The sequence below is a fragment of the Ostrinia furnacalis genome, unplaced genomic scaffold (genome assembly GCF_004193835.3).
Source record: "Ostrinia furnacalis isolate ACB-3 unplaced genomic scaffold, ASM419383v2 OfSCF4245, whole genome shotgun sequence".
NCBI classification, from domain to species: domain Eukaryota; kingdom Metazoa; phylum Arthropoda; class Insecta; order Lepidoptera; family Crambidae; genus Ostrinia; species Ostrinia furnacalis.
The window spans coordinates 1,302,661-1,319,520 of NW_021134484.1; the positions used below are offsets into that span (position 1 = coordinate 1,302,661).

Below are 16,860 nucleotides of genomic sequence, written 5' to 3' on the forward strand. Positions count from 1 at the left end.
GGCAAATAATTTAAATAGGTTATTATCTAGTGCATATAGCTTACATTGTTATTTCGTCAAGAATAATGTAGGTATCTCCTTTCTTTTTGGGAAAATAAATAAGTATTTATTTATTAACTTGTTAGAAGTAGCGAGTTTGATATCTGAGTATGACAAAACTTGGATGTTTAAAAATAATACCTTTAACAGGCATAAACTATGGTACAAACTTAGTTTGGGACTACATTCCTTTTAAACTGTCCAAGTATATCGTTTACTGTCGATCTACCTGGTACAAAAGCAGACCAGCGTTATACATACGGGTCGCTACGGCCGCTGCGTGAGCCGTCGAGTCGAACCCCAGTGCTGCCGGCAAGTCTACCACGCGCACACGTCGCGACTCTATAATGTATAGTGCAAGTTTATTGTCGTTCGCCGCTTGCGTTGCTTTCGGTAAGATACAGTTTTCTTAGTGTAGATAGAGTTTAGTATAAGTTAAGATATGTTTAAGAAAATGTATTGGATTGGTGGATCTTGAATGGATTGATAACAATTGATTAGAAGCAATGATTGTAGTAATATCATTGAACATATCAAACATGTCTTTTCATAGTAGATTTAAAGGCTAAAGGTGTGAGTTATATCTATCAGCTGGGGTTTTCTAAGTCACTTCAAATTGCACTTTATAAATCAAAATATTTAAAAGTTTTGCCCTATTTGCTTGCGTCGTTCCACATGACAAATTGTTAAGGTCATATCAAAAACATACAAAGCTCATATAATGATTTATTACCTATCAAAGAACTTGCTTTTTTTAAGTTTTCGTAATAATTTAACCGCCACAACGGGTTATTGTATCACCAAAATCTCGCATTATGTATCGCATTTGGTAATTATCTTTATGTAATACCAAAACCAAAACTTGACAATCTGGTTTCTAAGACTAGACATACTAGAAATACATAATTCATTATTGCCAGATAAGGATTAGCCTTGGATATAGAGTCAGAATTTATATTTTTGTAAATAAAACACTTATATTTTACGAAAGGAAACGCTACTAACGTTCGATAATAAGTTAAATGATGATTTATATCAAATATGTAAGTAGGATTGCTAATTGAAATAATTGACAGCCTTACATTTCCGCTTGTTGTTAATTTTAGAGTTCGAGTTGGATTTTCAACGGTTAGTTTTGAAATTAATTTATTATTTACCAATCGGTTTTTAATTACGGATTTATTTATTAACAATTGTCGTATTTAATGTTATTAATGTCATTGTTTAGGTATGACATGTGCTTATCGTGGATCCATACATTTTTTATTTATATTGTTTCAACATTTCTGCAGTTACCGAGTAGTATCCTAATATTCAAATTAGGATTGTGACAGTATATTAAAATAACACACCAATTACATAAACTGATGAAGAGTAAACGAAAGTTTGAGTCTTCATTTGTCTGAATATTCTTCGTCCAAGCTACTCTACGAGTAAAGTAGAACATAATACCTTGGTATATAACGCGAATTACAAAACTAATTATATCCTTTCGATATTAATTGTTGTAAATAGAGCTATTCCCAATCGTTGCCCAACGATTTGAAAGGTGGCCGGAATTGTAGTCAAGGCCCTGCCGACCACTGCGACATTTAAAAAAACATTTTGGACCAGATTTATATGTTTAAGTCCGTTACAAGTTTTTTGGTTTCGAAAACGTGAACTTTTAAGTTACAGGTTTTGTTAAAATGTTCTGACCGCTTTTATTGGCTCAAACAGAAGTAATGATACAGTGAAATGTGTCATTTCATTAACGTCAACAATAAATATTGTTCATTTGTTAGTTATTAAGACACACTGAATGAACTAAATGCCATTTACATAACCGATTAAATTGTGTATGAAAATCAGTAACTCACTCATTTATTTAGACGTGTATTTATGGGCATTTTATTGTGTAATTTTTTAATTAATTTCGTAATAAGAATCAAGTAGGCAGTCATAGAGGCAACTTAAAACAAGATAACGTAACGTTTTTTCAACTTTAAATTGCTTAAACGGATTACATTGACTCACTTGTTTGAGTTATGAGAATATTAGTGATAAAGAGGCTATTTAATCATCATTATACTTTTAATTATTGCCATTTAAAACAGGAAACCACTTGTAAAAAATATTTATGTTCTTAAGCTTCTACAAGATCCTTTTCCTTGTTGCAGTCCCAAATATAGAGTGCTAAATTATGCTATAACATCATGAAAATAAAATCCCACTAGTAGAATATATCCGTTTACATCCGTTGTCTAGTACCCATAGTACAAGCTTTGCTTAGTTTGGGACTAGAAGCGCAGTGTAAAATGTCCAAGGATATTTATTTATTTATTATTTATATGTGTATGTAAAATGTTGTAAAGATGAGACCATAATATGACTCAAAGTGATAAAAAGTTATCAAATCTTATGTAGAGCCAATCTTCTAGTTCTATACGCCCTAACTCTATATTATGCCCTAAGGTCATTTTACACCTTACTCGAAATGTGGCTGGGTCGTTTCGCTAAATAAAATAACATTTACAACAAACTTGTTCATTATGACTCATCATCTAATTATTATGAAGGCTTAATATCAAAGCTTAGTTTTTTCTTTAGTATCTTCTAAATCTTAAGGTCCTTCATGAAAATTCCCACACATGCAATAAAAACAAAAATACACATTAACACTGCCTTAAAAATAATTCAAACATTTTTAATGTGACAGCATTAATTTATTACCCATGCATGTTGAGCACATTTTAATATTTCAAGGTCTTTAGATTTAAATATAAAAGCTATAATTTTTATTATTGTTATAAAAGGACCTTTTCCTATTGCTTAGTAGTATTGACAGGAGGTTCTGGTTGTCAGCCAAAACTCTAAACGTATTGTAATTCAGACACTGTGTAAATATGTAAACAATAATGTCAAACTTATCTGACAAATTTTGTTACTAGCTACTTTATTTCGCAATCCACAAACAAAAATTTCGCATTTGAAAACTAAATCTAGCGGATACTCTACAAAATACACAAAACACTTCCATTTTCATCGACTCTCGAGTAGATCATCCCATTCGCGTGTTGCGCAATTGCGCACGAGTCGATCGTCGCATCCAGGGCCGTAGCTAGGGTGGCACAATATGGGCCAATGCCCTACCTTTAAAGTATTTGGCATTGTATTCAAAATATGTGGCTTGGCAATTTCATTACTACAAGAATTAGTAATGAATGGTGATTAATTTTTTCACCTTCCACCTTTTTGACGATAGAGAAACGACCAGACCAAATATTTTGACTAAGGTACAGGTAAAGCTTGTGATACTTCACAAATTGATTGAATTCCTGTCCCGTACAACCAAACTGTGGAATGGACTGTCGTCTGCGGTGTTTCCGGATGGATACGACCTGCAAGCTTTCAAGAAGAGCCTATCTTCACCTTAAAGGCCGGCAACGCACCTGTAACGCCTCTGGGTCTGCGGGTGTCTATGGGCAACAGTAATCACTTACCATCAGGTGATCCGCCTGCTCGTTTGTCTCCTGTCACATAAAAAAAAATATATGTGAATTTGAATCTTGGATCTACATTAAATTCATTTTTAGCTACGCGACACCTCATTAAATAAATTACTCGACGAGTACGACGGCTTTAAAGCCGCTACTCTATCTTGAATTGAACTCCAACTACGGCCCTGGATTCGTCGCGCCTCGCGTTACGTTCACCCCGTTATCTCATGCAGGTGCAACCATTGTTTTGACTGGCGTAATCGGTCGAAAATTCGCCATAGACTTTTACTTTGATGGGCCTTTGATTTGTTTTTTACTAGCGGCTCGTCTGTGTCAATGCGGCTTTAACCCAGTTGTTACGGATATCCCTTTTTTCTTACGATTCCTGTGATTTTGCATATATCGGCTATTTAATGCATCAAGGCAACAGGAAAAATACAAAAAAAAATATTGGTCTTACGGAAACGCTGGAAAATGGTGTTTGATATACGGAACGCTAGTAATATGTACGGCCATTTGTATGAACTTAGAGATAATACCTACTCTTTGCGACTTACGTAAGTTATTAAAGTATTTGCATAAAATATGGAATATTCATTAATAAAATAATATTCAGAGTTAAATTGATTATTTTTCAAATTTAATTCCAGCAGTGTGAACTGTATAATTATGCCCAAAACATTTTCTGGGATAAAGGGTAATTTTATATTTCTTGCATAAAATATTGTGTTTGTATCAAAGCGTGAGTTTCATAAAAAAATGTGTGTTATATGACTGAATTTGAGATGTGAAAATACTTCTCCTCTGTTTATGTGGCGGAGAAAATCTCTTGGTTTTGACAGTTGGCGCAATTTTTCAATGCATTTGAAGCAACTGTAACCACACTAAATCATCTCATTTACAAACAATAATTTCTTCATATCTTCAAACATGACTGACCCTGTCTAGGGCATAATTGGCTATCTAAGCTAACGGGATGCAGTCTTCTTCATCATCACTAGATGAAGAATTCTCTAGTGATTTCTATGTGGGCTCTCATTTGTAATCCAGGCAAATTTATTGGTACTTTATTTTCATCACCAGAGTTCTCTTTGGTTAAGTCACCATTACAATTTTCCGGATTTTCCGGCGGGAAAATTGTGATTAAGTTAGGGATACACTCATCTTCATATTTCTCCAATTCTTCAATGATTTCATTTAAAGGAAAAGGCCTCGAAGGCAGGCGCTAAAACAACAAAATACCGCAGCTCATATTACTAGCGTTCCTTATACGGATCACTAAGTTTAACGTTGAATTAGTAACAGTTACTATAAAAATGTTTATAATTGTGTTATCGATTTACAAAAAGTGGGCTAAAAACTTTCATATTTCGTCAAGAAATACTTTAGAATAAATACTTATCATGTTTGTATTCACCTTGAAAAAGTCATCATAAAATTTACGAAAACAACAAAACGCTTACGATTGAAATGTGACACCCAATGTAGAACAAAACACTTCTGATGGACAAAGGGACCCCATAGGAATCTTTTAATATAAACAATGTTATCAGAAACCACCCTCATTGTTTATAATAATTTAATTTTTATGTTGATCCGTATATCAAACGCTAGTAACAAGTGGGTTAAGTTTGTTACCGAGCACACGAGTTTCTTTTTCAAAATTACGCAGTCCACTTTAATTGCTGTGGTGCTTATTACAGATTTTGCTCAAAACTCTAATAATTTAAAGCGTACATAGATTGGAGGCTTTTGATTTTTCCAATAACACAATAAAATGTATTGAGATGAATTATCCAGTTCCGTTGTTTTATAATGCGTAGGGGCACCTAGACCTATGCCAAGATGATATAAATCACAGTGAGAATGTCAATGTGTGTTTTTAGCCATGTTTACTATCTTTAATGAACTTAAACCTAATGTTATAGCCATTTTATGGACAAAAGCACGTATAGAGTTTTACCACTATTGCATCTTAAACAGTTGTACCTACTGATGTACTGTGTACTAAGTGCTAGCTTCAAACAAATACCATGTACAGAATATTTCTTTGTGTTATCGCATCTCTTGACAACAGCCTATAAGATTTTCAGGAAAAGTTGAGTTAAAACTACAGCTCTCTTTTTGAACATATTAAGACAAAGGTTTTAAAGGCTATATAGGCGTTAACTGGCGCAAATTATTGCAAATCGGAAATAGTGTATTATGAGATTATTGATAATAGCCAAACAGCAATTAGACCGGGAAGTAAAAACTGGCAAGCAAGGTTGTAAATTAAGTACCATGTAATTACGTTTAGTTAGGTTCAATTGAATCTAACTGAACGTTATATTACGTACGTTTCATGCTGTAATTCGTTTCAATTCAATTCAATATTTTATTGCTTTTCGGATATTTCAAAAATGTAGACCTATAAATGGTTAAAGCAAGTGAATTATTTATTGGATACAGAAGTAAAAGTTTATGGGGAAATCAATGTATAAAATTAACTGGAAATCTGGAATATACATCTGATCCACACCCTCAACATTTTTTCGCCTTGCAATTAAAATAGTTTTAGGTAACGTTTGGCAATGACATGGAATTACTAGAGTCATAAATCAAATCAATAATAAACAGTGTGGTGTAAATCTCAACTATATTTATTTGATTGTTTACCAGTTGCTATTAACACGGCCTACTAGTTTCTCTACGTAGTACGTAGTACGTACCGATGATTACCTAAAATGTTACTTACGCTGGTTTACATAACACCCATTCATCATGACAGCGTTTTTAAGAACAATCTTTGACAACTTGCAATTTTCAACCGACTTCAAAAAAGGAGGAGGTTCTCAATTCGACCCGTATGTTTTTTTTTTTCTATTTTTGTTACGCGATAACTCCGCCAATTATGAACCGATTTGAACAAATCTTTTTTCGGCGTATAGGTAATACCTCAAGGGTGGTCCCATTTGAATTTAATAATAGAAAAAACAACCCCCAAGGGTGGAAAATTGGGGATGAACTTTTTTATACGCAATTTTTTTAATTTTTAGTTTTTTTTTGTGTTCACGCATTTGAAGTCGGTTTTATTTTTTTTAAAAGTTATTTATCGCTAAAACCATCAACTCCACCAGCTTAAAAACGAATCGCACTTTCGAAGCGTCTTGCAAATACGAATATTACTAGTGATAATAAAATTTATGTTGTCTGGAAGAGACCGCTTTACAGCGATAACACCGCCTAAATTGTGCCGTATATTTTGTATATTTCTTTCTTTTTCTTTTCTTATCTTGTGTGGTGTAAAATAAAGTGTATTCTATCTATACACGTGACTTTAATTACTGATAAATTAATAATGTATTTTATTTACTTTTGACACTAGATTTTCTGTCTGGAGAAATTCTTAAGCAATGCACTTTGCCGATAAAACTATTTTAAAGAATCTAACAGTTATAAAATTCACTTTAATTCGCGTAACACATAACACCCGTATCCACAACATTACTATGAGGTCTCACAGTGCACGTGGACGCACAGGGTCCCAAAAACCTGGCGGAGTGACACTCACGCACGAACGGATCACAGAGCTCTATTCAATGCTGTACGTTCGACTTCGCATAGGATTGCTGCTTCACTTATGCAAGCATAGTTTGTGAATACGGGTGTATGTTACATAAAGGAACCAATTTTCCAAGAAGTTCCGACCGGTCAAAGGCTTCCGAATGTCTGATAAGGCATCCTTTAGATAACACGATTGCAAAATGTCGGAACGCGGAGAAATCTAGGAGTTGCGCAATCGGAAGCATCTTCTAAGCGCAGGCGCAGGTTGTTTGAACACGACTTATTGGCTGTTTTATTTTGCACATTCTGATGACTGTGAAAAAGACTTAATACATTTGTAATTTAGAATAGTCTAATGTAATATTTATGCCTAAAATGTTCTCGTGAAACTTGATTTATAGAGCCACTCTTGGACTCGAAACCAACAATTTGTGGATTGGCTGCCTGCACAAATAGTTACCAATGGGATAGGTACTAAGAAAATTACTGCGCAGTTACTTGAATATGGTTGCAATTCCAAAAGTTTCTCAAAGTGATGAAGAAACTGTTTAAATCAACACATTATTACATTCACAAAAACATATCTACCTAGGAATGTTATATTTCAACAAATTCTTTTTAAACCCTAAAATTAGTATTACTATTAATTTTACATGAAATTGTCTCTGTCTTGTGATATACTGATAACAAACATTGACTCTATCAAGTTGCAGTTGTTTAGTATTAACCAGAGCAGAGTAGGTATTAAAAGAAATCTAGTAAACATAAAATCTAATGGTTAATCATAACAATAGCCCCACCACTACTTCTAACTTAAACACTTCTAATTCTTTTGTTTTGACGTGTATTCGCTAGATATCTGCTATCTAAACCAGCCATTAAGTGTCTGATAAAATCGCTCGTAGCTGCGCGAACGCATCAAGGCTGACCACTAGTTACTACTTTCGCTTGGTTCTATTGCCCGATCGCCCAGAATGAGAATATCTCAAACGCGTAAGGTTAGTAGAAAATTGATTGAGTGACCTTTGATAACTATTAGTTCTATTTTATACCAATAGACGTCGCTATAAGGATTATTATAATACCAAAATTCGTTCACATTCATAGTTAAATACCTATATGAAACTAAATTATAACTTTGAATGTGAGCGAATTTTGGTACATAATGAATATTTATAAAAATATTCACTAACAGGTACAGTTTTGTAGTGATTACGGATATGATTACGTTTTACAAATTAATTAAATACATAATTTGCATGTAAGTACTCATGACTAATACAAAACTGGTAGTTCACAAATCAGTTAATTAATATTAATTAATAAAGGTACATATATTATTATGTACACCTACTCGTACACATACTCGTAAGTAGGTGTACAAACAAACACATAATATGTACAAACCAGTTGAAGTACGAGTACAAAAGTTATTGCAAGTTCTCTGGATCTATTTATCAGTTATAATACTTATAATCTGCTTTAGGTACTTATTTTGAGCAAAACATATAAAAAATAGCTAACAGCTCAATTTCTTTAAAAATCCAAATGTTATAGTTTAATATTTATTTAGAGGCTTATATTATTTTGCATTAAATTGGTGAAGAACTTAAACTAAACACAAAATTGTTAAGCCAAAAAAATATAACTTGTTATTATAGATGAGCGTGTAACAGTTCAAATGGCTATATTCATTGCTTAGCGGCAATCAGCGAGTATGTTATTACGAAGATTGAACTAGATCTCTCACATTAAGCGTTGAGTAACTGCCAGTTCGTACATTAGCTAAAGACTATATTTTATCACCGCGGCTTTGGAAACATAGGTAGCGCAATAATGTTTACAGTTTCATGACATATTAACACTTAGCCAATAAACTGAGAAAATACTGTTTTTTAGCTGCAAGCAGAAAAATGTCCTTTCATATTGCAAACATGGTAAAAAGTGCAATTTGTCCAATGTAAGAGTACACCTCTACATTATAGGTACAAAGAAAAGTAAAATGTAATTACTAAATTATAAAAATAAACTAGTTCTGGTTTGCTAAGCATGTAAACTAAGAACTTGCTTAAATGTGTCTAAATTATAAACAAATGTATCAACGAAACCGCATATTAACCTGTAATAAATTAAGTTTGTAATTAACATATCGTAACAATATAGTAACATCGTAAGTTTAATGGGCAGTTAAGTATGGAATAACAATGTATATTGGTGCTTAATATAAATGTGAGTTATTATAATTGAAATGAAGTCTCTGCGGTTTTCGAATTCGCTGAAATATTGCATTTGCTTTAATTGCATTTAAATATATTTTATGATTATTGCTTTACGTCTAATCAATTACCACAACAATCATTTAGTACACCTACTGCACGAGGACGATCTCAAATGTACTATAGGTGCAGGATAGAGACAAATGGAGGATTTGGTCCACACTCCCCACGTTGGCCAGATGGGTAGAAACGGCCTGATTTATTTTTATTTATTTATTTAAGGATAGTACACAGCAACACAGCACAATATCAATCTGTAATAACAATGTTTTAAGTAGATTTTGTAGGCCAATTATGATACTCGCTTTATTCTCCTTTAACCGCCTGTTACGACATTTACGGAAAGATTGGGTGGTTGGTCTTTTACTACTCTGCTGGTACAAGTTGTACAGACATCAAGAAAAAACTATGGTCTCTATTGAAGTTGTAATTAGGGTGAATTTACCATAAGAATGTTGGCAAAAGACCTTAATTCCTTTATTGTTCTTGGCTGTGCTCGAAGCGAGCGTCTCCGTCTATTGTGCGGTAGTAACAAAAGTAAAAGTGGTCGATTCAACGGCCGACATTCAGTCGTGAGTTGCCTCACTCACGCTCGAGAACTCGCTTGAGGGCTGGCAACTGCAAGAATAAAGGATCTTGCGCAAAAATAATTACTGATAAAGCTGATAAGAGCTTTCACTAGATTTAACTGTAAAAGCTCCCATTAAGGGTGGAACTCCCTGACACTTTCACTCACTGCATTGACTGACTGAAGACTGACAACTACAAAGTTTTAACATTATCGATTCCAAACAATGTACAATGAAATGTTCATGGTGTACAGGAGAGGTGGTAGTAGTAGGTAAAGAAGTGTAGACTGTACAGGAGTTATCTTTAAAAAATATTAGAAAATGTCATGACTGTACACCTACTCTACAAAAAATTTAAACAAAGCTATATCAGGTGGAACGAGGTCTGAAACATTTTGCCAACACTAAAAATCTTAAGCAACATGTTATAAACGAATACTTAATTTTAATGTTAAAAACAAGCACACTTTTGATGACTGAGCATGTTTGTGAGGTTTAAATAAATATCCCATCAAAACAATACTTGTCAAAAAAACCAAGTCTCGCAACTCAGTTGTTCTACGGTAAAAAGTTGTGAGATCCATGTAATACCAAGTCCAGGCCAGGAAATCTTTAACGTTTTACATAAATATATTGACTTGGCCATCGCACTAAATAATTTAATTTACACGTGTTTTCATGCGATGGCCAAGTCAATATATTTATGTAAAACGTTAAAGATTTCCTGGCCTGGACTTGGTATTACATGGATCTCACAACTTTTTACCGTAGAACAACTGAGTTGCGAGACTTGGTTTTTTTGACAAGTATGTTTTTGATGGGATCTCATTTCTTTTTGTATTTTGTAGACAGCAGTTATGTATCTAGAAAACTGGACCGAAATTGAAAAATTTTACTCGACTTGGCGGTTGCACTACCGTGCCCCCAAATATTTTAGTTTTTCCTTGATTCATACACCAAACACTACTTATATTCCAAATTTGAAGCTTCTAGGTCTGCTAGAAGTGCCTTAGAATTTTGATGATCGGTGAGTCAGTCAGTGAGTGACAAAATTAACAAAATTAAGAAACTTTGACCCGTTATAATTCTTAAACTACTGGTTCAAATTGAATGAAATTTGAAATATACCGTGTCTTTACAATGCCTGCATAGCTAATGAAAATTCAGCCTTCTAGTTTTATCCACAACGAAGTTACAGGCGGTCGAAAACGGCCTGAATTGCTTCGAGAAAAGGATGGTACGGCCGTGCTCGACTTGGTGGGGGGGCACTGCCGTGCCCCCAGATTTCTTAGTTTATGTTGTCAAATTGAAAGTTTCTGAACTTTTTTAACACAAGTCTTTAATCTCTTTTTATCAGCCCTAACGTCGCTTCAGAGATAAACATGATTAAGTGACGACGACTCGCGGTTCAACGTCTCTAACCGCGGTAGTGCTCGATAAACGTAATCGATTTAATTAATTCCATTGTGTGATCGATATGACATGAATCGTTTTACTAGTCGTACTTGTTTATTAGGTTTTGATATAATAACAGTCACGCAAAATCTATACTAATATTATAAATGCGAAAGTAACTCTGTCTGTCTGTCTCTCTTTCACGCCTAAACCACCGAACCGATTTTGATGAAATTTAGCATAGAGATAGTTTGAGTCCCGGGAAAGGACGTAGGATAGTTTTTATCCCGGTTTTTGAAACAGGGACGCGCGAGATAAAGTTTTTCTGTGACAGACAAAATTCCACGCGGGCGAAGCCGCGGGCGGAAAGCTAGTATACCGTAATTCTAAATTGATTCTGATTCTTGCGTGCTTGTTTCAGAGTTATTTTTACCAAAGCTTTTAGCACTTTAGTAATCCCATTATTCTTAAATATGTCACAGTCATAATTTAACGTAATTAGTAGGTAATTACTTTTTACTAATGGCAGCATAAAAAGGCGCTAAATGAAGTTGCTATTATCTACCATTACGATCAGCACATTAATCAACAATGCATCGCACTGCAATAAACGTTTCCAATGATTACCTCAGAGAAACAATCGCTAATTGGCGCCCAACGACCTCAGGGGGTTGCCCAATGGACCGACGGTCGTCACGGCTCATGAGGCAGATTACACTTGCGCACGCGCGGCGCTAGAACGAAACCAACCTTAATAATTGGGTCACGCTTTGACAACTCCAAAAGGGTAGTTGACACTGTACTTTTTATTTCTTCTTTGGCTCTCACGGATTGCGTTTAGCCACGACAGTGTGGGATTGGGTAAAAGGAAGAGAAGCGAAACAATTTTAAAGCACAATATGGTGTACTGGACCGTTTGTGTTGCTATAAAAAACTAGTACCTAATCCTGTACATGCGCTGTGATGCGTATAAAGTATTATATGCATTATATACTCGTTAAGCTAATTTATTAAACTACTATTTTGAGCTAAGCTAATTTATTGAAACATTGTAATAAACTATTTCTTTTAAATATTAATGAGCATTTAAAATCGGAAGTTAAGTAAACTTTAACTTCCCTTTTTTATTATCAATTAGCTATGTACTTTATAAATAAGTGTAAAAATCATAATTTCTCGTGTGTTTCGTAACCCCACTTGTTAAATAAGTTACGATAACTTGGTGTTAACCAAGTGTTTTAGTTTTTTGGAATGCCTTATGATCATTGAGGTGGAATAGTATTAAATGTTTCCGTAAACATAAACATACTTTCACTAATTATTATTAATATTCTTTTGTTTTATTTTTCAGCAAACGCAGGCATCCTCCTCGAGCACGCGCCAGCGTGCCCTGAGCAACATGGTGTTCAAGTAAGTAAAACAAAATTGCAATTAGTTTAAATTAGTCAACAATAGCAAAATTTATTATAAAATGCCGACGTGTTTCAAATTGTTGGCAGAAGAAACGTTATTTTTTTTTAGTTAAGGCGTTAAGCTTTCTGAAGCTTTTTGTTTCGGGGTATAAAAGAAATTATCCTTCTTCTTGGCTATTTTGCTCTCTTTTTCGATAACTAACACCTTAATGTGTCATCAGTCTGGTCAAAATAAGTTAAAATGATATTCTCAGAATTTTTAGATCATTTTAAATGTCAGTCGATTGCAACTGTATTTCTTTCAACAAGGTCTGCCGGACACGTACATATTGTGCATGACATTCATTCAAAAGTGCAAAATGACAGTGCATTGCCGTTCTAATTACCTCTGCGTAAAATGTGCCCTTGAGGTCAACCGCAACAGTAGACAGTACTGGCATAACCCTGTCACTTAATTTATTTCCTATCAATAAACTTGTACAAATTACTGACAATCACACAATAAATAACATTAAGAAAACTTGACGAAGTTAACAGCAAAATAAAAGTGGCTGCACTAAATTACGAAATATTTCATATAAAATGTTGCAAAGACACATAAAGAGAGTAAAGCTTCTGACTCTACTTCACAAACTGTGCAACTTGGTCAAAATATATGGTGTTACATGGTCGTTTTACTAAATCGAGTACCTACAGAAGGTGAAAAATTTAATCACTCTTTATTACCTCAATTCTTGCAATAACGTAAAAAGCAAGATATTTTTCTTTTAACATCAACATTTCATCTTTCTTCCATACCTAACTCTAATATTATGTATAACTGTGTCCCTTGCGAGATTCATACATATTTATACAGATGTTAGATGCGCCAAATTACTTCAATCCCCCATTTCACTCACTTCAGTGCTCACATGGAAATTCCTAAGTTCGTTCGTTTCAGCCGAAAGACGTCCACTGCTGAACAAAGGCCTCCCCCAAGGATTTCCACAAAGACCGGTCCTGCGCCGCTCGCATCCAGGCACTTAAGTTCCTAAGTAAGCGCAAAATATTTGACTTTGACTTTTCTTAGTTTAAAATAATCTTCACTAATTTCCAGGCGTACGCGCACCCCGAGCTCTGTGACCAGTTCTTCCTGTGCACCAACGGCACGCTGACGGTGGAGACCTGCGAGAACGGCCTGCTCTTCGACGGGAAGGGCGCTGTCCACAACCACTGCAACTACAACTGGGCCGTCGACTGCGGCACCAGAAAGGCTGATTGTAAGTTCATATCATTCACCACAAGGTGGACTGACGACCTCATAAAATAGTAGGAAGGCGCTGGATGTAGGCCGCTACCAATCGGGCGATGTGGAAATCATTGCGAGAGACCTATGTTCAGTATTGAACGTCCTGCGGCTGAAATGACGATGATGATCATTCACTGACTTAGTACACTAGACATACTAGATAATAAAGTTATACCGAGCACGGGCACGAGCCGCTCGACATGTCATGCAAAGTTTGCACAGACTTGTTTTCGGCATCAGCCTGTCTATTTGAAGTTTATCTTATTAATTTATGGGTCAAAGCTCTATGGCACGCATCGCATGACATGTCATGTGAATTACTATAGATGACCCAAGCTGAACTGTCCCACCAAACTCAATGACAGGGGGGCGCTACCATCGTTCAACTATATGGTTTCCAACATGGCAAAAATCGGAACCAGCGATCCGGTATTGACGGTGGCGCTCCACTGTCAATGTCATCGATAGGACAGTCCAATATTTTGGAACTATATGTTTGAGTGACATACATATGTGGCAAAGTTCTGCGATAATAGCTGCCTGATTATACGAAGGCATCAAACTATTGCTGGCTCGAACTGAAAGTAGTTTTGTGTTAGGTTTCCTTTTATTCCATACATTCTAATACTTACTTAATTGTGTGAAATAATAATAGAACATAGTTACGTACAATAAAAGTAGATTATAAGGCTATTAGGTACAAGTACATACAGCTAAAAATTATTATTAAAAAAGTGAAAATTTGTTGCTTAACAAGCGTAAAACCTTGTTTAATGCTCATGCAATGTTATAATTAAATAGGAAAAGGTGAATTATTTTCTTAAAACATGCTATTTTATGAAATATGGCTCAAACATAAAGTACCTATAAAATGTGTGTTATATTAAATAAGCGATTATAATTATTAGGTCCGTATTACAAAACCTTGAATTCCAGTATGTAAACCTAACACATGGCATTTATGATAGAGTTGAAACAAGTGTTATAAATTATAATTTGTAATAAACATGCACATTAAATAGTTTTATTATTTATACTGTTATAACATTTAAAACCGTTTTCACCATCAATTCCTAATTTTTAATTGACCCATATGAAAACAAAATTCCTGATAAATGTTACCATAGGGGTCACTAAAAAATTAGGGATTGATGGTGAAAACGGGCATTAGACACTTAAATTATTCTAAAATCCAAATCATTATTTCCAGTGACCCCCTACTCGACCCCCGGTTGCGAATACCAGTTCGGCATCTACCCAGACAGCGCCGAGTGCTCGACCAGCTACATCAAGTGCGCCTTCGGGATTCCCGAGCAGGAGCCCTGCACCCCCGGCCTGGTGTACGACGAGAGGATCCACGGCTGCAACTGGCCTGACCTGCTGCAACCTTTCTGCAACCCTGAAGGTAACGGGTCAAATATAGCTTTTAGAGACCGTTCACTTAGTTTGCTAGTCATGTTCAAGTTTATCAGTTGATTTCGATTTTTGCTTCCCCTTTAAGCTTCAACTACACCAACGCGTGTAGTTCGCCATCGCCGGCGCAATCATAGGCCAATGACAGGTCGCGCGACCCATGACAGTCCGCGCATTACGGATAAAAGTTTATAGCGAAAAGACCACTTCTTTTCACGTTTTCATCACGTGATCAGTTTTACGTGTTTTATAACAAACTATCAGTTTATTGAAATTGAACCGAATTCATTTAATGTTTAATGCCACTATAATTACTTATCTAATCACCAAAACAACTGTTAGTTTGAACAAAAGTGGTGTCTGTAGAAAGTTATGAAAAATGTAGGTACTGCGGTAAATATGTATAAAAAAACTGAAACTATTCGTTGGAAGTCAGTTCTGATACACTTTTTTGTTTGCCTATTATCGAAATTCTCGTGTATAAATTATATAAAATATTTGAACTGGCTTTTTTTCTAATTATTTTAAACATTATTTATTTCAACAGCGGTCGTCGGCTTCAAATGCCCCACCAAGGTGCCTTCGAACACGCAGGCTGCCAAGTTCTGGCCATTCCCTCGTTTCCCAGTACCTGGGGACTGCCATAGACTGATCACATGTGTGGAAGGCCAGCCCCGTCTGATCACCTGCGAAGAAGGCAAGGTCTTCGACGACCAGAACCTCACCTGTGAGGACCCAGAGCTGGTGCCGCACTGCGGACACTGATGGAGATAATGTTTGTATCGCAAGACGAAAACGAAACTGTGAGGTTTTAGAAATTAAGTCTAAAACAGAATGAAGTTTTATCCACATCAACACACATGTTAATGTTCCTAGATATTTTTTATTATCAGGTTTCTCATTTTTTATTTTTTTAAACAACTACAAGTTTGTATATTCAGTTAAGCACAACTGTTTTCGTTTTGTGATACTGGTATGATGTAATTATATATGTATCTAATTTAAATCTTCTGAAAGCAAATCCGAAATATTCTTCCACCGAAATCTATTTATTAACTAACTCGTGAATTTCAATCAAATTGCTATACCTAAACCAATGTATGTAAACTCGATATGTACCTACGTTGCCAAATACAATCGATTCGAGCGTGATATTAGTTACCGTAGAAATAAACATATATTTTTGTTACATTATGTAAAGTCACAGTACCATGTAAGTATAATTATATATGTTTCATATCTCTGTAAATACCTGTTACAAAAATATGAGAATGTAAATAAGATTTGATATGTTTGAAAGATTAAATAATATAAATAAAGTGAGAGGTGTTGTACTTTTCTAACTTTTCCCATAAAATTATAGGCAATTATGTAGTATCATGAGACACTGGAATACTACTGGAATTTTCCAGCACTAGGCAGCTTGCCTAATTTAGGTGACGT

General features: G+C 35.0%; 1 protein-coding gene across 1 annotated transcript; it reads left to right on the forward strand.

The window, feature by feature from the left end:
* The first annotated feature begins 317 nt into the window (after nucleotides 1–317).
* Nucleotides 318–16,576, forward strand: LOC114359228 (protein obstructor-E). Its single transcript, XM_028313526.1, has 5 exons — nucleotides 318–432; nucleotides 12,656–12,714; nucleotides 13,813–13,975; nucleotides 15,215–15,409; nucleotides 15,965–16,576. The coding sequence occupies exons 1-5, from the start codon at nucleotides 387–389 to the stop codon at nucleotides 16,180–16,182; spliced, it is 681 nt and encodes a 226-aa protein (XP_028169327.1). The 5' UTR covers nucleotides 318–386; the 3' UTR covers nucleotides 16,183–16,576.
* The last annotated feature ends 284 nt before the right edge of the window (nucleotides 16,577–16,860 follow it).

Coding starts and splice junctions, on each gene's coding strand:
- LOC114359228 (XM_028313526.1), top strand. CDS start 387: ATGTATAGTGCAAGTTTATTGTCGTTCGCCGCTTGCGTTGCTTTCG. Junction 433..12,655: donor CGCCGCTTGCGTTGCTTTCG/GTAAGATACAGT, acceptor TTTATTTTTCAG/CAAACGCAGGCATCCTCCTC. Junction 15,410..15,964: donor ACCTTTCTGCAACCCTGAAG/GTAACGGGTCAA, acceptor TTATTTCAACAG/CGGTCGTCGGCTTCAAATGC.